The sequence below is a fragment of the Neovison vison genome, chromosome 11, assembly GCF_020171115.1.
Source record: "Neovison vison isolate M4711 chromosome 11, ASM_NN_V1, whole genome shotgun sequence".
Taxonomy (NCBI): Eukaryota; Metazoa; Chordata; class Mammalia; order Carnivora; family Mustelidae; genus Neogale; species Neogale vison.
The window spans coordinates 55,284,491-55,312,070 of NC_058101.1; the positions used below are offsets into that span (position 1 = coordinate 55,284,491).

At 44.8% G+C, this 27,580-nt stretch overlaps 1 protein-coding gene across 1 annotated transcript; it reads right to left on the reverse strand.

The window, feature by feature from the left end:
* Window positions 1-127: 127 nt before the first annotated feature.
* Window positions 128-25,502, reverse strand: LAP3 (leucine aminopeptidase 3). The gene is made up of 13 exons (XM_044226044.1): window positions 25,357-25,502; window positions 22,913-23,028; window positions 21,644-21,698; window positions 20,875-20,980; window positions 19,624-19,783; window positions 18,100-18,264; window positions 15,027-15,185; window positions 10,951-11,075; window positions 9,728-9,816; window positions 8,655-8,757; window positions 3,681-3,760; window positions 1,158-1,267; window positions 128-686 (listed from the first exon to the last, which is right to left on the reverse strand). The coding sequence occupies exons 1-13, from the start codon at window positions 25,456-25,458 to the stop codon at window positions 497-499; spliced, it is 1,560 nt and encodes a 519-aa protein (XP_044081979.1). The 5' UTR covers window positions 25,459-25,502; the 3' UTR covers window positions 128-496.
* Window positions 25,503-27,580: the final 2,078 nt, after the last annotated feature.

Consider the following 27,580-nt stretch of genomic DNA (forward strand, 5'->3'; position numbering starts at 1 on the left):
CTAAAGTGATTATTAATATTGAGAAAATACTATACCATCTTACTTAGTTCACATAACATAGCCAAAAAAGCTAGTTAGGCTACTACCGAGTATACAGTAATACAGAATACCAGAGCCACACCAGAAAGCACAAAAAGATGATTTATTATTTCTGACAATTGCATAGTAACCTTTAATTTATTCCTAGCATCACAAATCTAAAAGACACCTTTGCTCCTCAATTAAAAACATATACTCTGAAAATTAACTAGGTAGTTTTTAAACATTTAATGATTTATAGAATATCTTAAAAATCTTTGCCAGGCTAGAGATTAGCTTTACCTTTATAAATCTCCACACAAAATGAATAAATCAAGGCAGTCAAATTTTCTTTTGTTCTACATTTTTAAATACCACCCTTTGTTTCCTTTGAAAGATTTTCATCCATTCATTCAAAAATATTCTGAGGCTCAACTGCCCATTTAAGACAGAATGAGAGAATTTTAGAAGATCTGAACTAAACACTGTTTTGACTGAACCGAAGCAAGAATTCTATCAGGGTCCTTGTGGGCCTCCCAGTCATGCCCTTCCGCAGATATGGAACCTCATCTTTGTTGGTCATCACACCTGCTATATCTAAATGTGCCCACTTAGGATGAGTCACAAATTCTTTCAGGAATGCTGCAGCTGTACATGCTCCTGCAGACCTAAAGAGAAAGACAAAAATCATTTTTTAACCCCATGTAAACGTTCACTGAACATTTCCATTAAGACTTTCTATTCTCACTAAGTAGCTTCTATGACGAGAGAGCAAAAGTCAAGTTTATGAGATTAAGAGCATAACCCAAAACCACTTTCAGAATATTTATTTTCAGACATAGCTTTAAGCAATAAAGGATCAATTGTAGGTTCCTCTTTCCCATAGTAATGAATTCACTTATTTTGCATTTCTTTCCCTTATGATTTGTTTAAAATGACTTTAAGCTGTAAAAACCTGCAAAATTTTGAGCACCAGATAGAAAATACCTTGAAAATTAAAGACATTTGAAATTAGGGCTTATGAGCACTGTATCAAAAGGAAATTGGCTACACTTTCTGTGAAAGGGCATAAAATTTAAAGTGGTCATTTTGGTAACCAGTGATTGTAAAAATGTACTTTTATAGCTCCTTTTACATACCTATATTTTCCAATGTTATTAACATCAGCAAGCTGGCAATCTACAACTTGTCTCGTATAATGTTCAAACAGAGGCATCCTCCAGACACGGTCCCCTGTTTCAATACTGGCCTAAAGAAGAAATAGGTATAATAGTTGGAGACTGCAAGAAGCAAGCTCTGGTTAAATTCACAGCACTAAAGTATTCAATGCTGGAAAGCAAGAACTGTTCTGACCTCTAAAACAGGAAACTATGCAACCGGGTCCAGAAACATTTCAGTTAATCAAAAGATTTACTAAAGAATTATAAACGAAACCAGGAATGTTATAAAACACCCCACAAATCTGTAGGGTATTTGCCCAAATCATCAATTCTTATGGATGTCAATTGACAGTAAGATGGTATTCAGCAGTACATCAACTTTATGGGATTATGGGGAAACAGCCTTTGTGATACTTGTCAGCTCAGAGTGCTAAGGAATACATGTCTGAAACTGCATCACTGAAGACCAGAGCCCAAGACAAGGTGACCTTATGTATTCACATAATCATACACACACTCATTCACATTAATCAGTTACTGAATCTCGACAGAGCACCACCAGGTGTTGGGGCTGTAAGGGCCTACTTAGCCAGAGCGAGCCATTTTGTTGTTTATGCAGTAAACTTAGATTAAACCTGCTCCTTCCCCCCAAGAGGAAAGTGTTTAGAAACAGAACTGGTGAAATACGGCCAAATAGCCCCAATAACGGAGCACAGATATCAGGACATGTCAGGCTGGGAAAAAATAACGGAGCTCAGATACAAGGACGTGTCCGGCCAGGTGGAAACGTCCAAACCGTGAAAGCGCAGGTATTACCTCCCTACCCGCCAAGGACGTGTTCGGCCAGGTGGAGATGTCCAATCAAGTAAAAGCGCACATATTACCCGCCAGGGAGTGTGAGCTCCCACATTTTGGGCGCCAGACAAAGGCACCAATTCTAGCTAAGGTCATAGGCTGAATTAGATGAATGTAATTCAATTGGCCACCTGTGTGTGGCCAGGCTCAACCACATGGCCTTTACTCTATAAAAGTTAGTCTGTGAGGCTGGGAGGGGTCACCTCTTTGCAAGAGACAGCCCTGGCCGGTCAGTTTGATTCTCGATGCTTGGCACGAAATAAAGCCCTGCTTAACTTTCGCTTTGTATCGGTCTCGTCCTTTTGTCTATGGACCCTTTCAGGGACTACACAGAAATTTAATATCTGAGCCATCAGAAGGCCCAGAGGCTGGTAAAGGAAACAAATACACAGACTGTTTTAATATACTGTGGTCAGACAGAAGACCCAAAAGTGAAAGGTCAGGAAGCAGCAACAGAAACCGTTATTTGGAGACATGAGTAAACAGCAGCTGGGTCAGCCCCAGTGTTGAAAGCAGCTGCCTCTGGGAAGATAAGACGGTAGACTGTTGTAGACTGCTGACTGGTACTTAAATGTTCATGCACACAGAACTTTTTTTTTTTTTTAAAGCTTAAATTTTTAAAAATCAGCACTGTAGGTGCTTAATAAAGAGGGACACTGAATGCATGACAGGCCAGAGGAGAGTCCCCTGCCCAGCCTGCACAGAGACAACTGAGCTGAACGTCACAAGGGTTAGGCAGGAAGGGTAAATTTAGGACCATAAACTAACAACAAAGATGTATTCAGGGACATTCTGGATTTGTCTCCCTGGCAGGTAGTAAGCTCCTGGAGGTACCAGAGGGAGCTGTCTCATTACCAGGCAGATACACAGGGTCTGGAGCTTAGGAAAGAGACAGGAGCAAGCAGCAGAGGGGTGCTAGCTGAAGCCGCTGGGTTTCCCCATGAAGAAGGTGGTGGTGGGGAGGCAGGGAGAAGAGAATGTGGTCTAGGGCCGAACACCCACCAAAAGGGAAGAAGAAGGAAAAAACTGACAGAGGCGGCTAAAACAGAAATCAGTGAAGGAGCGAACCAGAGAGATGATAACAGCAGATTGGGGTGTCACCAGGAGACTGGAGTTGCAGGCTGCCTCCAGCCAGGCTAAGTAAGGCTGAGTGGGGTGGGCTGGGGAAAGCTGCAGGCAGTTGGTAAAGAACTGGGGAGGGGGTGATAGGAGCTTGCTGTTTGGAAGAGGTAGGCTAGCTATGATCAGTGTGCAGAAGGCATAGAGCACAGCAGTCAGAAGACGTCCTTATCACCGCCCACAAATAGACAAGCCCTACTTATTCACAGCCAGCATTCACTAAAGGTCATCCCTTCCTTGACAAAGCTGTTCTCATAACATTTTCTATTGCAGGGAGTCTGCACAATGGCTTCGGTTCTGTGCATCACTTTCACATCATTCTGAGGCCACAGGAGGAGAGGAGAAACATTTCGCAACATTTATAGAGAACCCAAAGCACACTGAATAGAGTGTATTGTATTTTCAATTCAAAGGCAAATCTATGACATAAAAATCACTTTAACACAGGGGTAATAAAACAGTAAAAATTATTATTCTACTACAACAATTCAATCATATGTCATTTTAGTCTCTACCTATTATTCCTACCTCAAATAGTTTGTCCCACAGCCAGGATGAATTGGTAAAGACCCCAGTGGCACCAGACCCCAAGGCTATGTCCATGGCACCTGCAAGACACAAGGCTTCAGGTCAGTGTTCGGTCTCTCCAGGCATGATGGGTTTTTCTGCTGCTGAAACCAAAACTTCGCCCTGTAATTTGATTTTAGTATCTGCTTCACTTTCAAAACTAGAGAAGCTTCAGAAATCCTTACTGTATTTAATATATTCCTACTTTCTCAACTAGAATTCAACTTCAATTATTAAGGAAAATGTAAAAAAGGAAACAATACCAAATATCACCAGTAACCTCATCCTCAACATAACCATTACATGTTTTTAATATTTCCTTCCAGATTTTTACTGAACTTTTAAAAAACATAATTAAGACCATACTGTTCATGTCCAAGTATGTGTTCTTCCTCCTATGCTTCCTCTTTTAGAAACAAATGTTACAAAGTAGTTTTAATGATCTTAAAAGTCCATCGGGTAGAGGTTATCAAAATTCACTTCCTATCGGACATTTAGGCATCTCTAATTCCTCAATATTTTTAATCACATCTGTAAATATCTGCTATTAAGATTCTCTGCCACTTTTTCTTTTTTTGGGAAAAAAGTATTAGTATTATATCGTAACATATTTGTTTCATCTGCATTTCCTTCTCCAACAAAGGTGCCTCCGTTGGGGGGCGCCTGGGTGGCTCAGTGGGTTAAGCTGCTGCCTTCGGCTCAGGTCATGATCCCAGGGTCCTGGGATCAAGTCCCGCGTTGGGCTCTCTGCTGAGCAGAGAGCCTGCTTTCCTCCTCTCTCTCTCTGCCTGCCTGCCTCTCTGCCTACTTGTGATCTCTGTCTGTCAAATAAATAAATAAAATCTTTAAAAAAAAAAAAAGGTGCCTCTGTTGGATAACTTCTCTTTTTTACATTTATGTATGTTTTTTAAAGATTTTATTTATTTATTTGCGAGTAAGAGAGCATGAGAGAGAGCACAAGCAGGGAGGAGGGGCAGAGGGAGAAGGAAAAGGAGACTCCCCACTGAGCAAGGAGCCTAATGCGGGACTCAATCCCCAGGACCCTGGGATCATGACCTGAGCTGAAGGCAGTTGCTTAGCCAACCGAGCCACCCAGGTGCCCCTATATTAATATACCTTTAAAAATCAAGTTAAAAATCCAGACTTCCAGGTTCTTTGCAGGCACATGTTCCTGAATGTCAACCACAATTAGGTGCTGCAGCTCAGCGACTCCTGTAGTTCTGGTACCAGCTCCCAACAGTTTCCTTTGTTACTCCCCTGACCCTGTGCAAGCTCTGGGGCAGGGATCATGTTTGATTCCTAAGTTATGTGCTGAGGGCCTAGCACACTGGAGTTCAGTATTTATGCAAAAGGAAAGCAAACCCCACTATCTTTCAGTAATAGGACACTCCTGGAACATCCGAGGAGACACCATGGAAGATGAAGGAACTTTATAGTTTTCACAAGTCATGTCCAGGTTGCCTTTTTTTTTTTTTAAAGATTTTATTTGACAGAGTGAGTGAGAGAGGGGACACAAACACAGGGAGCTGAAGCAGGAGAAGTAGGGTCCCTGCTGAGTAAGGAGTCCGATGCAGGGCCTGATCCCAGGACCCCAGGATCACAACCTGAGCCGAAGGCAGACACCCAACAACTGAGCCACCCAGGCACCCCTCCAACTTGCACCTTAATCCTTAAGTATAGCTTTGCATGGTGGCTTCTCATGCACTGCTTATTAGCATCTCCCCCAACAAAAATGGATAGTTGAAAATACAATTATATACACTGATTTGTAGACTTTTTTTTTTTTAAACAATGAACAAAACTTCCCATATCTTCCCATTTCTTTGAAGTCGACATCACTGGTTGTAGGACACGCAGTAAGTGATCCCCTAGATTTGCATGTCTGTGGGTAAATATTTGCACACACCTGACTTAAGGAATACAGCAGAGAGCCATCATTTCATTCTGTTTATCTTGGCTAACCCCACCAGCCACACACACACCACAATTACACAGACTCTCCAGGAAAGGGGGCAACACGTAAGAAATCCATTCCTGTGTGTCACAAGGGCACTGAATTGTATATTTTCTCCAAAAGTCACAAAAAAATTATATTAATAGTTGCTTAATCATAAGGGATGTCAAACCATTGATCATTTAAAACAAAAAGTAGTGACCCATTTGTAAAACCCTATGATTCTGCATGACATTTGGGCAGCTCTGTCTGTCTGGTCATCTGTTCCTTAAGGTTCTGTTACTCTTCTACCTCCCAATTCTCTCTCAAGCCTATCCACATCTCCCTACTGCTAGTGCTACCATCATCACCCACAAACTGGACTGCAGTAATAATGGTCTTAAAAACCAACAACAACATAAACTTCTGGGAATTTCCAAATACACATGAAGAACACAGTATAATAAATGCAGATACCCATTAATCAGCATCAGCAATTACCAACTCCTGGGCAAACCTGTTCCAGCTACACCCCCTGCCTGACAGATTATTTTGGAGCCACCTGCACATACTGTAACACTGGTCTGTAACATACACTCATGCATCTACATACACACTCATGCGTCTACAAGAGTCAACAAGCACACTGCTCACTGCCTAGCTGGCCTGCCAGTCCCCTCAGGCCCTTCTCCAGGGCATTCTGCACACTACCAGCACCGGCCCTTTCTCGGCACAAACATGATCTTACTGTCCCCATAGCTTCCTGCTGCACTTAAGCTCAGGACAAACCCCAGAAACACGTCAAGGCCAAGCTGGGGTCCGGTGCCTCCTAATGCTGGCCTTGTGTACCCACCCCAGTCACAATGTGCTCTTCCCAGTCCCGTTTGCCATTATCCTCACACGCCCCTAAGTGAAAGGCGCCCTCCTCTGAGATGCCCTTCCTTCCCTCCTCCACCCAGCGATGCTTCCTCTTTCAGATCCCAGCTCAAGCAGCAGTTCTCAGCAAGATGCCCCATCTTCAAGTAAGAATGTGATATCCTCTACTAAAGCAGTAGATGTAAATATTTAATATGATCCCAGTTGAGATCAAGGCTCTAAAGCTGATTTCATTACATTCTTTAGAAAATGCTCTATTTTCTACATACAATGACAGAACTGCTACCATCACCAATTTCAGAATTACCAATAGCAGGGACCTACTTTCCATATTCTTTTCCAAGGCCCATATGGAGCCAAAGGTGCTAACTGATCAAGTTATCAGAATTGTTATAGTCCCACAGAAGAATCAAAGCTCCAAGAAAGGTGCTGATGTCACCACTCTCTTTTGATCCTAAATCACAACCATGCATGAGGAAAATGAAAAGAGGCAGCACTACTGAATGGCCATCCCCTGAAAAAGCCACGGCTCCTACAGTCTGGTACACGCCTGCCTTTTCAAGGACAGTGGACACTGGTTTAATGTCTGCCAGGCCAGGGCCATCACCCTGTATCATCTCCTCTCATCTGCACAGAAACTCCTCCTGTCAGTGAGGCATTATTATACCGTTTTTTATGGATGAGACAACTTTGGCCTTGTCCAAAATCACATGCTATTATCTTGGTTAACATGCTTATCTTGTTGGTCTTGCAAGACCAATTTAAGATCAGGGCCTCCATCTCTAAAGACTGTGTACTTCCTCCCACCATGAACCTGGGGTTACAAAGTGTTTCTTATTCTCCCCTTTGATCACAGCAACTAGAACTCAGAAGGGGCTCTGTGAGTGTGTGGGGAACTTCAGCCAGGCCAACACCCAGGCAGTGTAAAGGCTCACCCCTCAGCTTGCTCTTAATATCCTGGGGCACTTTCCCACCCTCAGACTAGGGGGGAAAAAAAGGGAAGGGAAGGGGGCTATGATTTATTTACAGAAAAGGTATACTACCACCCACCTCACCACTGCCCCCCAACCACCAGACTCAGCACCCCCAACCTCCAGCTCCCCTTTGCTAAATCGAGCAAAGAGAAAGAAGACCACAAAAATACTGTAATGCTGGCTTTAAAAAAAAAAAAAAAAAAAGACTCCTAGCAAATCTATGCACTCTTGTTAGAGCCCCATAAAAGGAAAAACATGAATTGATTTCTGCTATAATAAAGGCTCACATGAGCGGAGGACAAATTAAACCCAAAAGATTTTTTTTTAAAAATCTGAATTTTAATCTTAAAAGAGGCAGCGACAGAAACAGAATGAACCCTGGAAAGAGAACGGTTAGATGACAGACTACTACTATTTGCCACCCGCAGCAAAGCAATGCCTATTGTTGTCCCTCAGGGAATGAGTTCAGGACTCACAGACCCAGTGGGCTACTTGCCTTCCTTTAGCCAACGTCTGCCACACGCAGCGGCTGAGTTAAAGAGGCTTCCTAAAAACTCCTCCAGAACTCCACTACTCTGCTAGGGTAACACGGGCATCCTAGGTACAGTGGCACAAGGGGGGTCAGGTAACTTGCCCAGGGCTGAAGGGCTGTAAGAGGCCCAGCAGGGGACAGCGAGCTGATCTGGACATTACGCCTCACCGCCTCTGTTAAAGGAGGACCTTCCCACCCCCCGCCATGTTTTTGTTTCTTTATAACAAGTACAAAAAGTTCAGAAAACTCAGCTAACATCAGATACACTGCGATTAATACAAACAGCTCCCGATTTGGGGATCTATCACTAATATCTTCAGATCTGTATCAAACAGCACTCATACCACAAAACATCTCAAGTCATTTGCAGAGAGGACTCTGGATGAGCTGATGTAACCTGCTTGTTATTTTTTCAGAGTTGCAGCCTGGAATGTTTTAAAACAACAAACCTAATGTTTAAAACAGCTGACAGCTGCAGAACAATTCCCCTGGTGAAAGATATTCGAATGCTGGTGGAACGAGTCAACTTTCAGAAAAATCATGCCTTGAGTTACGGTGCACACCCTACGCCAATGAGTGTGGCTTTTTTCAAACAAAGGCAGAAAAAACACACATCTGACCTGTCAGGGTGGCGGCATTTATGATGATCTTTGGGTTAAAGGTGTGTGCATAACAAAGGGCATCAGCCAGAATAAGCCTCCCCTCGGCATCGGTGTTATCAACCTGAGAAGAGAAGGGTCAAAAGAGTTAGGGTCAGAAAACACGTGTCTACAATAGCAACACAAAATACAACACTTCAAGTTAAAAGTGAGGAAAGCGAGCGTGGCACTTGCCAGAGTACCAAAAACATACGTATACTTCAATTAGAATAGGAATCTATTTAATCTGAAAAGCAAATATAATTTAATAATCCCTGTACACAGAGCTGATGCCTAAATGCTCATGACTTTGGAAGCAGAAATAAGCAGAAAATGTCCAGCACATTGTACCAACAAGTATGTAGCAGGACCAAGGGAAAATTTCAGAATTTTCTGAAGACAAAGAGACTAACGAGTTTGGAAGGTTACAGTGAGGCAGCGGTCCAGCTCTCCAGGCAGGAGGAACACTTGCAACTTCAGCAACTTTGTAAAGTTGTTTAAAGTAGGCTCCACACCCAGCATGGAGCCCAACGTGGGGCTTAAATCCATGACCCTGAGATCAAGACCTGAGCTGAGAGCCAGAGTCCCTTCTTTTAAACAGTGGCCAGGCATTAGGGTGTGCACGCATGCAGGTGCCCCAGCAGAAGACCCTGCAGCCACATCCCTGGGGGTGCGGAGTCCATGACTCAGGACGGCTCCACCTGAACACCAAAAGGGAAGAAGTTAATCATGCATGGCACAGGTCAAGCTCTAGAAAACTGCTCACACTCTTCCTGCCTGGCCATGCTGTGCAAGGCTTGCTGCAGATGTGTGGTAATTTGTGTGCATGGTTTACAGGAAGAAGAGTAAGATAGAGAAAATATTTTTTAAATTCCCATGAAGAAATACTTCTGACTTTGTATGAAACTTTGTATGAAAAACTCCCTGCAATGAAGATACCACCCTCCCCTAAATGGAGCCCATGCTCCGCTTCCATTCAAGGTGTGCTTATGTGGTGACTGGAGGTTCCTCTAGGATCATCAGAATGGGCAGGGCTATGTCTGGCATTCACACACCTGTATGGTCTTCCCGTTCTTGGCTTTGACGACATCCCCAGGCTTGTTCGCTCTACCACTGGGCATATTTTCACAAAGAGGGGCCAAACCTATTGGAAAACCATATATGAAGGAACATGGAATGTGCTGGGTCCACACTCAACACCCAACTGACCCAGGCCACTGATGGGCCGTCAGAAGTATGCCACAGACACCCAAGTGATCAAATGTAGCATCACCAAGGACCCGACTGACATCGTGTGCACCAGTCACAGGAAATTCATGTGTTTAATGAAAGAGTCTAGCCAAATAATCCAAATTGTGGACCACCACAAGACAAGCCTGAACTCTTCAAAACTGCCAATATCAAGAAGGAAGAAAAAGGGCAGGAAAAACATTTCGGATAAAAACAAACAAACAAACAAAAAAAAAAAACAGGGACCTGGAAACTACATAAACGTGTGATCCTTAACTGGCTCTTAGGTTTCAAAAATAAAAACGAGTGTGTTTGTGTGTGTACACAAAATGAACATTTCTGTAGACAACTGGGAAGTCTGAATTAGATGACTGTATCAATCCCTGGGAATGATAATGGTATGGTCATTACACGGATGTCCTTGTTCTTAGCAGAGAGACACATGCTGAAGCATTCAGGAGTGACATGGCATGTCTGCAACTTACTTTTACAAAACAAGACTAGGATACTGGCAGGGAAGGGGGAGGGTGCATGTGAGACGGACCTAACGGACGTGACACCAGGGAAGTCATTAACCAAAGCCTCCCCCCATCCCCACACTCCTCTGAAACATGGCAAACTCCCAGCATTGTGTTTGGCATCTGGAGCTCCACGAAGAGCTGCTGCGGACTGAACGCTTTTTCTGTCTCACGCATTTTCTATACATCATGCCTCGTAATCAGCCACAACTCCTATGAGACAATCACTGCGTATGCCAGCAATGCCCTTCCACCCTGACGACTGAGCATTTTTCACTGGAGTAAATCACAGACTTGACATTATGTGCCCCTGCCTGCTAAATGCTTTTTGCAGACGTACCAAAAAATCAATTCTAGCTACAGCCCGTGACTGCAAAACACATTTAACTCAATCAGTTCAGACAAGACAACACTTAGCTCAACAGCTTCTGCTTAATGAAAACCATTTCTTGGTCTTTTCAGGTTAGAGGAAATCATGTCTGCTGTCTGTTCTGTCAGACTCCCCAGGGCACCCCCTTTTGCCCCCTCACCTATGATGTTAATGGGCAGGTTCAGCTTGGCAGCAGACACGATGGCTGAACAGATTGTGGCAGCTCCTCCCATGTCTGCCCTCATGAGATCCATATTTGCAGAGGCCTTGATGGAGATGCCACCACTGTGGGAGAAAAGGACAGTGTGCAACATCAGTGGCAACAAAGAGGACCCAAATCACTTCCTTAAGAGTGAATATATAAACAGAGGCACTATCTCCCTTGCAACGAAAATTCAAATTTCTGAATTGAGAATCCGAATGATTTCAACATTTTAAAAGAGGATATTGCAAACTTTGCAAAAATATAAATGGGTCTCTTAGCTCATTTTATTTCTTTTTAAGTTTTTTTTTTTTTTTTTTTTTTTTTAATTTGTCAGAGAGAGAGAGGGAGAGCGAGCGAGCACAGGCAGACAGAATGGCAGGCAGAGGCAGAAGCAGGCTCCCCGCCGAGCAAGGAGCCCAATGTGGGACTCGATTCCAGGACGCTGGGATCATGACCTGGGCCGAAGGCAGCTGCTTAACCAACTGAGCCACCCAGGCGTATTTCTTTTTGAATGAAATGTAAGTCGTGTCAGTGGAAATATTACTATATCATGCGATCTGCGCTGCTCAAATCCCATCTCTGTATTTGCCCATTAACTCCTGACACCCACACAGACTTGTTTTTTCAGCAAATTTTATGAATTGATCAACTTATTGAACCTGAGGGTCACGAACTGTTAGGAAAGCAAAGCCGACAAACTCAGAAGACTGGAAGGATCCCCTTCAAGCTATGGGACAGAGGGACACCCCTAAGGTGTGTTTCATCCTGCTGATGACAAAATACAACCTGAATCAGGCAGACGCACAACGAAGATGCTCACCCAGGGGCGCCCGGGTGGCTCAGTTGGTTAGACATCTGCCTTCAGCTCAGGTCATCATCCCAGGGTCAAGTCCCCCCCCCCAAAAAAAACCCACCCAGGCTCCCTGCTCAGCGGGGAGCCTACTTCTCCCTCTCTCCCCCTGCACCCCTGCTCATGCTCTAACACTCTCTCTCAAATAAATAACTTCTTTAAAAAAAAGAATGAACAAAAGAAAAAACATGCTCACCCAAAGCCTTAAAGACAGTGCTCAAATGTGAGAGCTCTGAAGGGTTTCAGTTTTAGCAAAAACCCAAACCACTCCCCCAAACAGGCTTCTTTAACTACCTAGTGACTTCCCTGCTTCCAGTCTACAAGAGTGCAGAAACTTGCTTCATGGGCTGGGCTTGGGGCCCGGGCTCCAGCTGTTGGGTTCTGAGACCTGCTGCCAACCTGCCCTTGTGAGTCCAGAGTCTACTCCCTGCACGGAGGTCTGCTTTCCTTAGAGATTAAGTCCTAATTCTCATTCACCTCAGAAGCACCTTATAATGGGATGACTGTCAATTACACCTAAAATTAAAGATGATCCACTGGCTCAGAATAAGGAAAGAAACACACTCTTGGTTCAAGAAGCCCACAGAGAACCCCAAGGTGGCGGGGGAGCAGGGAACACACCAGTACATGAGGTCGTTCTGTCTCCTCACTCTTACTCTCCATGAGCAGGACTATGGTTCAAAGTAACCGCCAATCAAAGAGCAGCAGTTATCACTGCGCACCTTTTAGATCCCTCTCAAATCCATCCGTTTTTCTTCTATTGCATCCATCCTGGTGAGGCCACCACCATGTCACTGGGGTGTTTGCCATGGCTGCTGTAAATCAGGTCTCCCTGTATCAGTCTTACCCCCCTCATTTTATTCCTCACACAACTACCTTTTTTACCAAAATAAAAAATACCTACCTCAACAAACATCCTGGTAGCCTTTGTGTGTGTGTGCACGCGTGAGTGTGTGCGCACATGTGTGTGCATGTACAAAATCGTAAGCTAATTCTAAAACTGGTATGTAAATGCAAAGGATGCAGCTAATGTAATTTTGAAAAAAAAAAAAAAACCAGCAAAGCTGGAGAACCCATATATCACTACATATCAAGACAAAGCTGTACTCACTAGATACTTGGTCGCAAGGTCCTGGGGGAAGGACAGAGAGGCCAGAGTTAGGCCCACAATAATATGGCCAACTGATTTAACAATGGTGCAAGGTAGTTCAACGGAGAAAGGATAGTCTTTTAAACAAAGTTTTGCAACAAATACACATCCATATGGAAAGAACAAAAAAAAAACACACAAGTTTTCGACAGCATGCACAAAAAATCAAAATGGATCATAGCTTTAAATGTTAAAACCCTAACACTTACAGAAGAAACAGGCTTTCCTTAGCTAGAAACCCTTCAGTTACTTCAATTATTCTTAGAGCAAAGTCCAAAATGCAACTGGGCCCAGAACCACCCAGCTCTGCCCACCCCTCCAGCCACTGTGTGCTTCCTTCCCTGCTACACTCTGCTGGAGCCACTCTTCCATCCCTCAGGGCTCGGAGGTCCCTCGTCCTTCCCACCTTGCAGCCTCCACCAAGCTCTTCTCTGCCCTACTCCCTGATGCACTAACTCCTCCTACCATTCCCACCTTTTTTTTTTTTTTTTTAAAGATTTTATTTATTTGACAGAGAGAGAGAGAACACAAAAAGGCAGAGCAACAGGCAGAGGGAGAAGAAGGCTCGACTCCAGGACCCTGGGATCACACCCTGAGCTGAAGGCAGCTGCTTAACCGACTAAGCCACCCAGGCACCCCTACCATTCCCATCTTCAGCTAAACCTGTAACTCCTTTAAGGAAGCTTTCTCTAAACCCAAAGACTACGTCAGGTTTCCTTGCTAAATTATTCTCATAGCACAAATTCAAGTATGGATTTGTATTAACCATTGAGCATTAATGCTGCATCAAGATATTAGCTCCAGACAGTATGAAATCTTCACAATTAGCAAGACAATTAAAAATAGCATAACTTTCACTCTAATTTTTATTTGCTGTTGTGCTTTATGACAGACACGTAAGTCTTATGTCCATGATTGCCTACGGATGTAACTTAAAAATCAATATGCATAATGTGAACAATATGAGCTTGAATCTTTTAGTGATGGGCTACAGAATGATTGTTTGGAGACCAATGCTTTGAAAGAGAGAAGGTGGACCTCTGGGTGGAAGACAGAGGAGGCTAACATAAGGAAGACACTGTTGGCCTCCGCTTGCCCGGGCTGGGTCTCACGGCACCTGCAAGCATTCCTGGGAGGACCGCACTCATTCACATTTCAGGCACAGCATCTGAATGGGTGCACACGTGTACTGGGGACACCCAGATTTTATGGATCCATACAAGCATTTTCCAAAGTAGTTTCCATAGACCATGAGTCCCAAGAGAACTAAATTCCCTCCAAAAGGATGCCTAGAAAACACTATCTTCTGTGCCCTGAGAAGTCCTGTAGTTCAAAAACAAACAAAACAAACAAAAAAAACCCACAACAAATAGCTCAGGTGTTTTATCTACTTTAGTTTTTGCCCAAGTAATCCTTTTTAACCCTCCTGCTTAATTAGCAGCCAGTGCCTCCCACGGGAAATATGGACCTACACCACCTCCTCCACCTCAGCTTCTCCTTGTTTGGAAGAACCAGTTCCCAATTCTAAAAAATACTTATGGTTCAATAAGATTAATGGGAGTTAGGCTGGTCGGCTAAAGCAAGCAATCTGAAGCAAGCAAAGGGGCAATGCCATGATCCAAACAGCTGTCTCCCACTATTCCCATGAAGGAGCTTTAATATCCACACAGGGAAATCAAAGCGTACAGTGGAAAGATCTTAAGTCATTTTCAAGACAGACATGAGTTTGACATCCGACTCTATGTATGAGTGATGGGCCTCTGAGCAAATTACTGCACCTCTCCAAGCCATGCTTTCCTCACCTGTAGAAGGTCTGCCTAACTCCCAGGAGTAAGATCAAGGATCACACATGTAAGATGCCTAATAGACTCTCTGAGACACATAAGCATTTTACAAATGGTAGCTTAATATATTTAAAGTAACATATAAGCCTGGACCAGACACCATGCTTGTGAAGCAAACTTTAAATAAACGATACAAGTACATACAGCACATTCACCAAATGCAAAGCATAGAGACATAAAGAAGTACCTGTCAAAGGTAATTCCCTTCCCAACGAACACCAGGGGTGCTTCGCTTGCATTGGGGCTGCCTTTGTAGTGAATTTCCAAGAAGACAGGAGGCTCATCAGATCCTTTGGCCACACTCAGGAATGATCCCATCTCCTGTTCCTCAATCCAAGATTTGGGTCTATAGGGCAGAAAAAGAGAAAAGTCAACATGTTTGGTTATCTCTATTTCAAAATAACTTAGAAATTCTTATGTAAAACTTAAAATGTATACACGTGTTAATGCTTCAATTATCACATCCTACTTGCTTTCTGTATATTCTTGGGCCACTTGATTCTGAGCCTGTTTCCTCATCTAAAAAATGAGGCTGAGGCACCTGGGTGGCTCAGTGGGTTAAGCCTCTGCCTTCTGCTCAGGTCATGACCCCAGAGTTCTGGGATTGAGTCCCATGTCTAGCTCCCAGCTCAGCGGGGATCCTGCTTTTCCCTCTCCTCACTGCTTGTGCTCTCTTGGTATCCCTCCCCCTTGCTCTCTCAAATAAATAAAATCTTAAAACAAAAAAAAACAAACAACCCAAAAAACAAGGTCAATGATAGATCTGTTAAGACAAGTCACCGAATTACCAAGAGAATTCACCTATAACGTACAATACAATGTGAGTAACAATACAGAGTCAGTAAGTATTTATTGCTTGATTTGTTCCCCCTAATCTACTGATCTCTATCTAAAGATTTCAGGTAAGATAAAGTTAGCAAAGCTTTGAGACCATTAAGGATGCAGTTTCTGGGTGCAGTGCTTTATTTTTTGTATTTCTAAAAAGGATTCCAAAAACCAACCGATTAAAAAAAAACAAAAACAAAAACAAAAATCCAACAAAGCTACAGTCCAATGACTGGACTAAAGCATCACAATTCTTTGCAGTTTCAGAGTTGCTGGAATTTGACCTTTTCAACACTGTCACACTACTTCTCACGGCTTCAACTGCAGTCTGATGTCTGCTTGAAGTGGGAAAACCAGTAATTACTTAACAAACACAGGATCACCGGGGGTGATCCCAATGGGACAGCGTGTAATGCTACCCAGAAAACAGATGCCGTATCACGATTCCTGGCAGGTGAGGGGTACAAAGGTCTTTGTATTGAATTCTGGCCACAAGAACTAGGCCAGGAGAGAAATCCTACACTCCCAACAGGCAAAGCAGAAAAACACCACACCAAGGAGTGCTCCTCCTACACCTGCCCATCCATTTGTTGCAACTATTAAACGTGAAAGGTATATATATGTATGCTCTTATCCCTGTGTTAAGCCACAAATATTACTTCAGAGAGGGAAGAACATAAAAACAGAAGGGATGACAATGAAAACACCACTTTAAAAGAAGCAAGGTTGTATAACGTGGGTATTTTAACCACAAACTCCCAGTACTTGCCATACTTTATGAAAGCCCTGGTCTTCTGGAAGTCCTGTCTATACTTCTCTGACTTAGAGCCACCTACACTGGAGCAGGTTTGGTGTAGCTTTCCCTGTTTAATGGGTTAAACCCTGCCTGCATCTTCCCTTGGCTGGCTCACAAGCCCTGGCAGTTTCCCAAGGGGCCACCGCACACAAGCTTCTACATCTGAAATGCCCCAACTCTCTCTCCATCTGCTAACCTCTGTGCAATCTTCCAGACTCTGCTTAGGCCCCATTTTCGTTGGCAAGCCTTTCTGGCTCTCCCAGAACCCTCCTAGACTAGGATCCTCTGCATACCCCTTTTCCCTGCCTATTCCTGCTTATAAGCTCTTCCTTTCTTTGAGGGCAAAGACCACCATCCCCAACCTTTATATGCCAAACACCCAGGCACACACAGGAAGTGCCCTCACGGGTGTGTAACCACAGTTACTGTTTGCTAACATAAAACAGCTCTGGTGTCTCCTCAAATAAGAACAGTCTTTGCCAAAACACCTTTATAGAGACTAAAGCTTACCACAGGTTAAATATGTGCCAGCACTTCCAAAAATGTCTTCAAGCTCTAAGTCCTTTGTTTTCTATAGATTACACATTTTTATTCACTCTGTCTAGACCACAGGGATTTTCCTGAGAAGTATGAACTGTGGTCACAATTAAGCACTAAAGAAGCCTTTTAAGTGCAAGCTCCCTTGAGATACAACATTGGACATAAAGAACTATTTAGGTAAAGCAAGTATCTGTTGATACTTTTTAATCCTAAATCTCCCAATGCTCAGACCTGGTTTGCATTTAGGGTTATGGGGAGATCACCGGAGGATAAAGGAAATGGAGGGGCAGGCATTTACATCCCCCAGCCCAGCTGCTGACAATGACCACTCAGGCCTGCTGGGGAACACCAGCTCTTGTAATCAATCTGGGAGTCTACAAGACACAGATTCTCATTTCATACCAACTTATGAATGCTGTGTTATTTCTGTCAGAAAGAGAAAAAACAGAAGGAGCTCACCCAAAGGAAACATGATACATAAATTCCTCAACGAACAAAATAAAGTTACCATTTGATCCAACAATTCAACTTCTAAGTACACACACAAGAGACACCAGAGTATGTTCACACAAAAAATGTACACTAACAATCACAGCCCCATTACTCAAAGTATCCAATAGGTAGAAACAACCCAACATATATCAACTGCTGACTGCAAGTTGGAGGGAGGGGTAGTGAGGGAGAAGACAGAAACAAAGAGTGCCTGCTAACGGGTACAACGTTGTATTTGGGGTAATGAAAACGTTCTAAAATTGATTGAAGTTATGGTAGCACAACTCTGTGAATACAGTAAAAATCGATAAGCGGCCCCCTTTACGTGGTATTTATACCGTATGCTTTGTGGATTGTATTTCAAGAAAGCTGTTACAAACACACACACACACACACAACAGTATATACTGTGAAGTCAAGTTGCTCGTTCAAAGGCATGAAAAGAACCTCAAACTGAGCCCTTAACCTAGCTTGTCTGTGGCTGCCAGTGGGTCACCTTATCTCCCTGGTCTTGAGTCACTCCTCCGAATACTGAGGGTGCTGGACTTTTAGGGACGCCAACACTCCTACTGTGACACCCTGAGTCTACGACAGGACCCTTCATTACCTGACGTGGACCTCTGTTTTACTACTAGCACTTTTGAGATTCTTCTCAATAATTTCAGCAAATTTAGTTGGCGTCATCTCATTGGCTGGAGTCTCCATCAAGTGGCGTGCCAAGTTCTGCCCAGAAGCAAAGAGGACACCCTTCTGCCAGGCCTCCTGGTCTCCACTGGTGGAAGAAAGCACAAGATCACTGTCAGACAACCTCTCAGGTAAGATAAAGTTAGCAAAGCTGTGTTGCAGCTAGGAGGGCTCTTACCCTACGAAAACAAAAGGGGAAGACCCCAAGTGCAAAATGGACACACGGGACCTGGATCTTTCTCTGCTCTGACTCAGGGTAACAGGTCCCAAGAGCTAGAAAACAGGGCCCTAGCTGAGCCAAGTTAGAGGAGGCAAGCATTTCACATTTCATGTGCATGAAAAAGGGTAGACTGATGGGTCTCCAAAGTCCTAACTCTAACACACAAACCCAAGGAAGATGTTTCCATCTTTCCAACAGCCCACTGTGTCCTCCTTCACTGCAGCAGGGATGAGGCAGCCCCCAGTGCTTGTATGGAGTAAGCACACTCAACAGTCCCGAAGTGAAAGTGAAGGCCTTTCTGCCTTCTTTTTGCCCAGGTCAGGGCTCTGAACACAAGTCCACCAAAGGGCAAGGATCAGCTTGCGAAGATAAGATACAGGCATGCGTGTCATGATCTCGGCTCTTCTTAGGCACAACAGGAATTAATTTGCCATGTGTTACACACTTGACAGTGTCTTTCAATCATAAAAGCCCTATGACATTGGCATTACAGCTCTACTGAACAAATGAAGAAAGTGAAAGAGAGATTTTGGTCACTTTGCTGAGGTTACCCAGATAGCAAGTAGGAGAGTCAGGATTCAAAGCCAGGCTGAATGGTAGCAGAGCTCTCATTTCAAACCACCCCCTCACAGCTGCCAAACCCCAGGCTGTATCAAGACCCCACTGCCCTCACAGCACCATCTCCTGAAGGTCCCACCTCTGTCTATCCCTGTCGGCAGAGGCTTTATCTCCTAGAACCCAGGACAGATAGGGCTGCAGTGTAGTATGTACTCAGTAAGGCTGCTGAAAAATGGCTCTCCCCACAAGACCATGAGGGCAAGGACCCTAAGAGTCCTCTGTCTGTGTATCCTGGCATCTGACACAGTGCCAGCAGATGCTGGCTAAATGGAAATTATTCATAACAACACTTGCTGGGACCTGTCACCTCATTCCTCCCTCTTCAGAGAGCTGACTTGGTTTGGCTTCCCAGTAACCAGCAAGCATGGAAGGGCCTAGGAAGCCATGGGCTGAAACCTGCACCTGGCGAAAGCCAGGAGCAGAGCTGTAGAGCTGTAATGCCAAATGTTTTACAAATGTCACCACACTTGTAAAACATCTGAGGTGATGAGAGCAGTTCCAGACAAGCTGTGTGATGTGCCCACAGTGAGAAGCAGGCAGCTCCTAACCAAACGCCCCACTATCTGAATGTCAGGAAATGCAAGCCTGGTCTTGGTTTTGTTCCAGCACCTTCCATGGAGCTTCGCAGATACGACAACCTTCTTCTTCTGCTTTAGGTCATCATACTCGTAGAGACCAAGCACTGCTCCTTCCGCAGCCGCCTGTGCATCTCCACAGGGATCCACCTCCACAGAAGAGATTTCCAGGTCTTGAACCTGCCTGCACCCCGCTTCAGAGAAAAACCAGAAAAAATGGAGTCAGTCAGAGGCAACCCAATAGTGGAAGGCAAAGGCATGGTTGTAGGCTGAGAAAACAAGAGATCTGGGGTTCCAATCCTATTGGCACTTGACCTCTCTGAGCGTCCTTCTGTGAAGTGAGCCTGTGTCCACACAGGTAGTGGGAGGACAGACTCACAGATAAAAGGGCTGGCCCGGCCCCTCGCAGAACGGGCCCTCAGAAGCAGCTGCTATTACTGTACAACTTCTGAAACACCAGAATTTCCTGACAAAGCTTTCCAGTCACCTAGAGCTGGCCAGATTAAAATTGGGAGAGGAATGATGACACTGAAATTATATCCACAGAACTGAGTAAAGTCCATTAGTAACAAAGCATTTTATGAAGATCAGGTCAGCAAAAAAAAGTCCCAAATAAAATTTATCAATGAATCACTCAACATGAACTTTGAAAGCAGATTTAACAAGGAGAGATGCTATCCACCAGGCCAAAGATCAATCAAGCTAACGATCACTGCCTCAGCAATGTCTCTCAAAGCATCTCTGACCAGTCTCTGTGGTAAAGGCCTCATTCTGCTGCTCAGCCCCTAAGTGACTCAGTGGCATCTACCTCAACGTGTAAACCATGCATGTGGCAAACTGGGACAGACACCTACCTCCAGTAACGAGTAAGAAACAAGCACCCCACACTTTGCCCCCATTTCCTTTAATTTTAAGTACGAGGATTTTACATCATTTAAGCCAAGCAACACCAGGTTTGTATTACAAAAGGGAAAAAAATCCACCATCTGGTAAAAGAGAGCTCTAAGGTCAATAATGCAGGAGGCAGTAAGTAAATGGTTGCAAAACCTCCAACAACAAGCTAAGGAAATATCAAAACTAAAAATTTCAAAAGCTGACCTTCTGTATCTATGTTAAGGCCAGGCATACATGTAAGGGAAACTGAGCATTTGCTCAGGTGAGTGTTTTCTCTGAATGTGGTGGAAGGTGATGACAGATTTAAGCACCAAGTGAGCGGCAAGAGACCATCTTAAAGAGGACATCCTCGAGCCTCTCCATCAACCTTGAACTTCGAAAGTGCAATCACCTGCAATGGCGACTCTGATGTTTTCTTTGCCTTCATGCCAGTTTTCCTGGTCATCGACTCCAGCTGCCTTTCTGCCGAGGCCGACCACCACCACGCTGGGGAAGTCCTGTTCAGCACACGCACAAGATCAACCCCTTCATGTCCTTACAACATCCATTTCCAGCGGGGAAGGGTCTGGGAGCTCCCACACAATTACCTTCACCTCCTCATAGGACCCTCCCCATGAAATTTGGTTATTCTGTTCTATTTTACCCTGTATTCTTGGTAAAACTGTACCATTTGCCTGTTTAGATATATATGTATGTATGTATGTATTTGACAGCGATCACAGGTAGGCAGAGAGGCAGGCAGAGAGACGGGAAAGCAGGCTCCCTGCTGAGCAGACAGCCCAATGCGGGGCTCCATCCCGAGACCCTGAGATCATGACCTGAGCCAAAGGCAGAGGCTTTAACCAACTGAGCCACCCAGGTGCCCCCCATTTTGTGTGTTTAAAAGGTAGAGTAAGGATAATCTTGCAAATAATTCTATGTAAGCCTGTGCCACAACTATGGAAACTGAACAAAGAAAGCTCACAGACTGCAACGCAATGCTTCTTAACAGCCAACTGTCTCTTCACAATCTTAAGTAATATTTGTGGCTTAAAACAGGGATAAAAGCATACACACAATCAGATACCAAATTTTCTGAATGACTGTGCAGTCACAGTACTTGGCAGTCAGGAGGGGCTCACCAAGGCTTTGCCAAATAAAAATTTATCCTCATCTCTTACCTCATGCAGACCATAAAAGGTTCGGGTTTTGCCTGCTTTCAGAGGAGGTCCAGATCTAAAACAAGAGGAAATTTTTGTTTTAAAAACTAGTTGTCTCTGCTCCTTTGGAAAGTGACATATATATACCTTTCACATTATTACAATACTCTGCTGCTTCTGTGAATTTGCTGCTTTTATGTTTTCATCAAAATACAGATTTTTCAGATGCAGCACTTCTAATTCTAGCTCAAAAATCATTTAGGAAACTTCCACATGGGATTTAGTACATACTTCTTTGAAAACAACTACAGAAAGCAATGCCTTGGTTGGGTAATGGGTGGCTACAGAGCGGGGACAGAGCACTGAATGAAGGCTAGCTCCGAATCTCCCATCTTTCCTAACAGCCAAGCTGACAGCAGTGTTCAGCAGGCAGGCTCTTGGGGTGCGTGGGGGGTTCTGTACAGATGGGATAATGGGCAATTTCCAAACAAAGCAGGTGGCAAAGATTATAGCCAAAAGACTGGATGCCCTGATGCCACAGCTGACAGTTATCTGTAGGAAGGCCAGGCTGTACTGTCCTCTAACAGTGGATTTTGGATTAATGAATTAATTACCGTCTACTGGTGAAGGACTGGGAATTGAGAAGGAATGCAAATTCTATTACTCCGGCATTAGACAATTACTGTAATTATTAGACTGTATTCCAACAGGTTATCTATAATCCAAATAATAGATACTTGCAGTGGCTTTATGCTGATACTTCCCTTTCTGCCAAATGTGGCCAATAGCTCAGAAGGTGCTGGGAAGTCCAATTTTTCTGTACTTTCTCTAAATTATAGCTAATCTGAGTACTCTCAGTAGCAGGCCCCACCCAGATTTACTGAATTAGAATCTGTAGTCTAACTATACCCTCAAGGGATTCACTTGGAGACTCTGAAACTCAAGGCACACCAAGAATGGAGCTGTACCATAAACGGTTTTGAGCTCTAGTCTAGGGACTAGGATGAGTGTGAGATGAGGAAATCTGGTACTTCGCAGATCTTTCTGGGTCAGTCTCTCACAATCTGTTTCTGATTTGAAGTGGCCTGACTTCCCAGAATTGCAGACTCACCCCTACTGAAAGGCAAAGTACCAAAGTGCATTCCAGGGGCAAATACTTTCACTTCCACTGAGAAGATAATGGCCAACTGACTTCCGTTCATTTTTACGTACTAACAATAAAGCATTGAAAAAAATTTTCTTTCGATTTCAGGGCATTTTAAAACCTGGAGCCCATAGGTGAATACTTACATGTTCAAAATTTCTCTCAACTTTCCAGACACCAATTTATCGAAATTCTCTCCTGCACTCGTAAACTGTGGCACATCATCTTCTTTGTCTTTACTATAGATTCCTAAAACAAGACCCTGAGAAAGAATAAACAAGAAAAAATAAGTATAATTAGAGATCGCCGGGAGACTAAGAGTTCCCCACGTTCCAGAAGAAGCAAATAATTCCACCCAAACTGTGTTCCCCTCAAGGACAAACCCAAAAAAGAAGTAAGTGCTGGGCAGTCAGCTACACTTATATCCTGCCTAAATGTTCCTGCCAAAGCAAGACTCCCAAGTAGTACCTGTCCTGGGTCTTCAAGGTGCCTCCCAAGAAAGGGCTTTCACAGCATAAAGGGTTTCCTTTACTTCCAAACAAAGAAGGGCAGAAAGGTGTTTTGTTTAAGAAAACAAGTCTGTTTTTAACCAAGTTAGACCAAAGGGGATTCAGAACATGCCACCCCAAAATATGCCACTTCTTACCTAAAAGCAGGTGAAAAAATTGTCTATAAGAAAGGTGCTCTCCCTGAACTAAGAAGAGAACATTCTTATCCCCAGAGACTGGGAGTCAGCACCAAAATGGACCCACACAAACAAACCTACTAAAATAACCCTTATCTTCCATTAATTTCCCCTCTCCCTACTTTAGTCACTGTCACAAAATTTCCTGCCCCAGCCCAACACCCTCTGTCTCGTCACATCCCAACAATTGCTCATTCTCTGTTTAAAATGGTAATACAGGCTGTCAGGCCTCGAGGCTTATGGGTCTTCATTCTCCTTTCGAAGATTCTCCTTTCTTCATTCTCCTTTCGAAGATTCCCATGTAAAAATATCAAACAAATTTTGTACACTTTTCCCTGCTAACCTGTCATACATCCCTTTAATTCCCAGGTCCAGCCACAGAAGCCTGCTGAGTGAAAGGAAGTTTTCCCTTCCCTACAATCTCCAAATGCAAATCTCAGGTATTCTGGGATGCCACCACAGTTAAGCCAATGGCTGCACTTGCCAATACAAATATGCACTCTGGCCGATTCCTAGACTGAAAGAAGGATGCATCTTCACAGAGAGGCAGCAGGGGCAGGAGTAGAGCCCTGTGCCCAGCATTTAGCAGCTTATCCTGTCACGCCTCAAACAACTGAAAGAAGGAAGTCAACCTGGGAATCACTATTTGTCTTTGCAGAGCAATTTTTAACTTTAAAATGTTTTCTGCCTTACAGCAACGCTGTGAGGCGGAAAGAACACGTACTCTTCTTCCCACAGACCAAGAGAAAGAAGAAACCTGGCCTGATCTACTGGCCCATGTCCACCAGAACTGAGCAAAAATCTTGATTCCTTCTCTGACAATCTCACCACCCTTCCACAAAATCACACTGGTACTTGGAGCAAACTGTTCTTTCTCTTCTTCATCAAAAAGATAACTCCTCTTTGGTGTAAATTTTCCAGATTCTTATTTTCCTAAGATTGCCCATTGCCCGGAATTCGGTGGAACCAAGTGGGGAACTAAGGACACAGGACCCAGCTGTCACCTGGAAAGGATGTTGCACAGTATTGGAAAGAACACAGGACAAGGCATCTGGTCCCCCTGCCACCTGCGATACCGCTGGAGGCCTGAGCTCAGTCCCTATCTAGAATATTCCTTGCCAGACAGAGCCATTTTCTTCTGGTCGGTCCTTAAGCATGATACCCAAGCTTGTGGCTTCTTCCACAGAACCATTCCCCTTTCCAGATCCTCCACATCCCAATAGGGACCTTCATAATTTTTTTTACTTCAATTAGATGGAAAACGCTTTTCTCCTGCAAGACGCTCTCCTTCTAATTTCACAAAGATATGGGTCCCTGTGCAAAGCCCGTTTCCCTAGAGAGACGCTATTTTTCCTCTAGAAACTCGGACAATTAATTTAGTCCCGGAGGAGCTGTTGTCCCGGCCTTCCACTTCAGGGGAGACTGGGGGGTGGGGTGAGTGGAGCCCGAGACAGGCCCCCTCTGGGACCTTAGAGGACGCTGCACCTCACCATACGCGGGCTCTCTCCTAGCTACGGTGGCAACACCACCGGTACTGTCCTTTCCTGGGGCACAGCGCGGGCTAAACAAAACAAGGACTCAGGACACGGCACAGAGTGCGAGCTCAGAACACGGTGGCCGCAGGTATCACTCTCTCTAGGCCGGAGTTCGGAACCTAGCACTCTCCGCCGCTCCGCACCCCACCCCCCACCACCAAGCAAAGGATGGAAGAATGGAAACCCACGGCAAATAGCTTGGGGGATGGGCAGCCCAACGCCACCTGCCCGGGGCCAAAGCCCAGCTCGGCAATGCCAGGGAACTTTCGAGCCGGGTTTTCGAACTTGGCGCAGAAGCCAGACACCGCGGTCTCGACCACCCCTCGAAGCTCCGGTCGCCCGGAGCGGGACTCCCGTGACGGCCCCTCACCTTCGTCATGTCTGCGGCGGCGAGACCCCGTGCCCAGAACTGCTTCACGCCCAGACGTCGGAGGACGACTCGCCCGGCAGCCGGAAGGGGCAGCAAGAACATCTTCCCAGCTCAGCCCCTGCGCCGCCCTCCAGCGAGCACGTGGTGATTTGGGAGGACGGGCGCCGGTCTGGGGGTGGAGCTTTCGGGGACAGCGTGCGCGCGCCCGGTGGGGTGGGGAGGGCTAGGAGCCAGGGAGAGGCCGGGCGGGCGTCAGGGGCGTGGCTGGAGGCCACGAGGGGCGTGGCTTTTGGGTACGATCAGGCTTGCACGCGGACGGGCTTGGGCGGGACCGAGCGGACGGCGCCTGGGGGCGGGGCAGATGTCAGGGGGCGGGGCAGATGTCAGGGGGCGGAGCGGGAAGGCGCGCAGCCGCGTACTGGGCGGTGCTGGGATGGACGCGCGGACCTGGCTCAGGCTCGGGGCGTGCCAGCCTGCGGGTCCGGGTGCCGGCTAGAGCCAACAGGCGGGTGGAGTCTCGATTACGCCATAGGGCGGGGGCGGGAGTGGAGGTGGGGCTCCGGGAAACCCGGGAGAGATAGGAGACGTGGGGTTTTACTGTAGAGGTCTAACCAGGTATTAAAGGCTGTTTCTCCTATCGAGTTTTTTTTTTTTTATTCGTATCCTTTTTGGGAACTCTTGAACTTGCATGTCGTCCAGGGATGTTATAATGGAAGACACCCTAAGTATTGCTTTGGAAAACAGGATCCTTGTGAATAGTGCTCAATGTTTTAACACAAGTTTCCTTTTGTAAAAAAAAGTCTTAAATTTTTTATTGTAAAAAAAAAAGTACATGGTTGGGGGCACCTGGGTGGCTCAGTCGGTTAAGTGTCCTACTCTGGATTGAGGCTCTGGTCTTGATCTTGGGTCAAGAGGTTGGCCTCACCTTGTCTCTGCTTTCAGCCCAGTCTGCTTGTCCTCCCTCCCTTGCTGCCCTTCCCTTAGCTCCTACTAGTGCACTCTGACTTTCTCTCTCTCTCTCTCAAAGTGAATAAATATATATATATTTTTAAGTACGTGGTTGACTGCAACTCTGAGAACATTGGGAAGCACAAGGAAGAAGGCTTAGGGAAGCTATCCTTAATACTATACCAGTGTCCGATCCTAATTTTAGCTGGATCTTTGATTTTAGTTTAGGGCACAGGGAGGTGGTGGGGATACACCAACTGCACAGTGTGCTTCAAGGACCACAGCATTTACATCCTCATATACTTAATGGGGTAAGGGAGAAATAAATGTCATAGCCTCCCAAGAACTCTTGTCCTTACCAAACCGTATTATTGACAACTTTGGGGTGTAAGACTTAGCCATTGATCAAACCTTAAGGTTACAAAGTGTTCCCTAAGTTCTTTGTTAGAAACTGTGGATTTAAATGTCCACGGCCTCAAGGACTTCATTATGTAATAGAAGCAAGATATATCATGAGTGTAAGAGATAAAAAGAGACAGTCTTTCATGATATATGCCTATGCCCCAATTCCTTCTGTCCCCTTCTCAGCTTGACTAAGACTTTGATGGCACACCATCCAGAAACTTTGATAACATTCCATGTGTGGGTTATGTACACTTCCTTTGCTCTCACAGCCCCTTGTCTCAAAGAACTAATTACCTGTAGGCTCATTGTATGTTTCCCCCCAGTGTTTTTGTCTCTTGATTTCCAATGCCTAGATCTAGAGTGTAGACGGTGTCTGGCACATACACAAGGTGTTCACATAATGGTTGAATGAAAGCATGATCAAGGTCTAGTAGATATAGATTTGATAGTTGAAGAATAGGATAGGTCTCACTTGTGGTCTTTAGACAATAAAGCAAAACCAAAAAAAAAAAAAAAAAAAAAAAAAGCTTGAAATGAGCCAGCAGACTGAGAAGGATATAGATGATTGAGGAGGACATGAAAATATGGAGACATATGAGGGAGGGTGTTGGCTTGGCTTGGGGTATGAGGAACAGGCCTGCCTGGAATAAAAGGCGGTTATAAAAGAGAGTGATGCTGAATTAAAGAGGATCTTGAAAGGCTGGAAGAATGTATAATTGATGTGGGAGTTCACTTGGACTCATTAAGTACTTTGTAGGAACTGGGAGAAGTACAAGCTGTGCTTTAGTACAATTGATAGATACGGCATGAAGGGTACAAAAAGATTGAGCAGTGTAGGTAGGGGAAGGTTATGCTTGCCTGGAAACCTGTA

Coding starts and splice junctions, on each gene's coding strand:
- LAP3 (XM_044226044.1), bottom strand. CDS start 25,458: ATGTTCTTGCTGCCCCTTCCGGCTGCCGGGCGAGTCGTCCTCCGACGT. Junction 19,784..20,874: donor CATCAGAGTCGCCATTGCAG/GTGATTGCACTT, acceptor TTTTCTCTGAAG/CGGGGTGCAGGCAGGTTCAA. Junction 11,076..15,026: donor AAGGGAATTACCTTTGACAG/GTACTTCTTTAT, acceptor TTTCTCCCACAG/TGGTGGCATCTCCATCAAGG.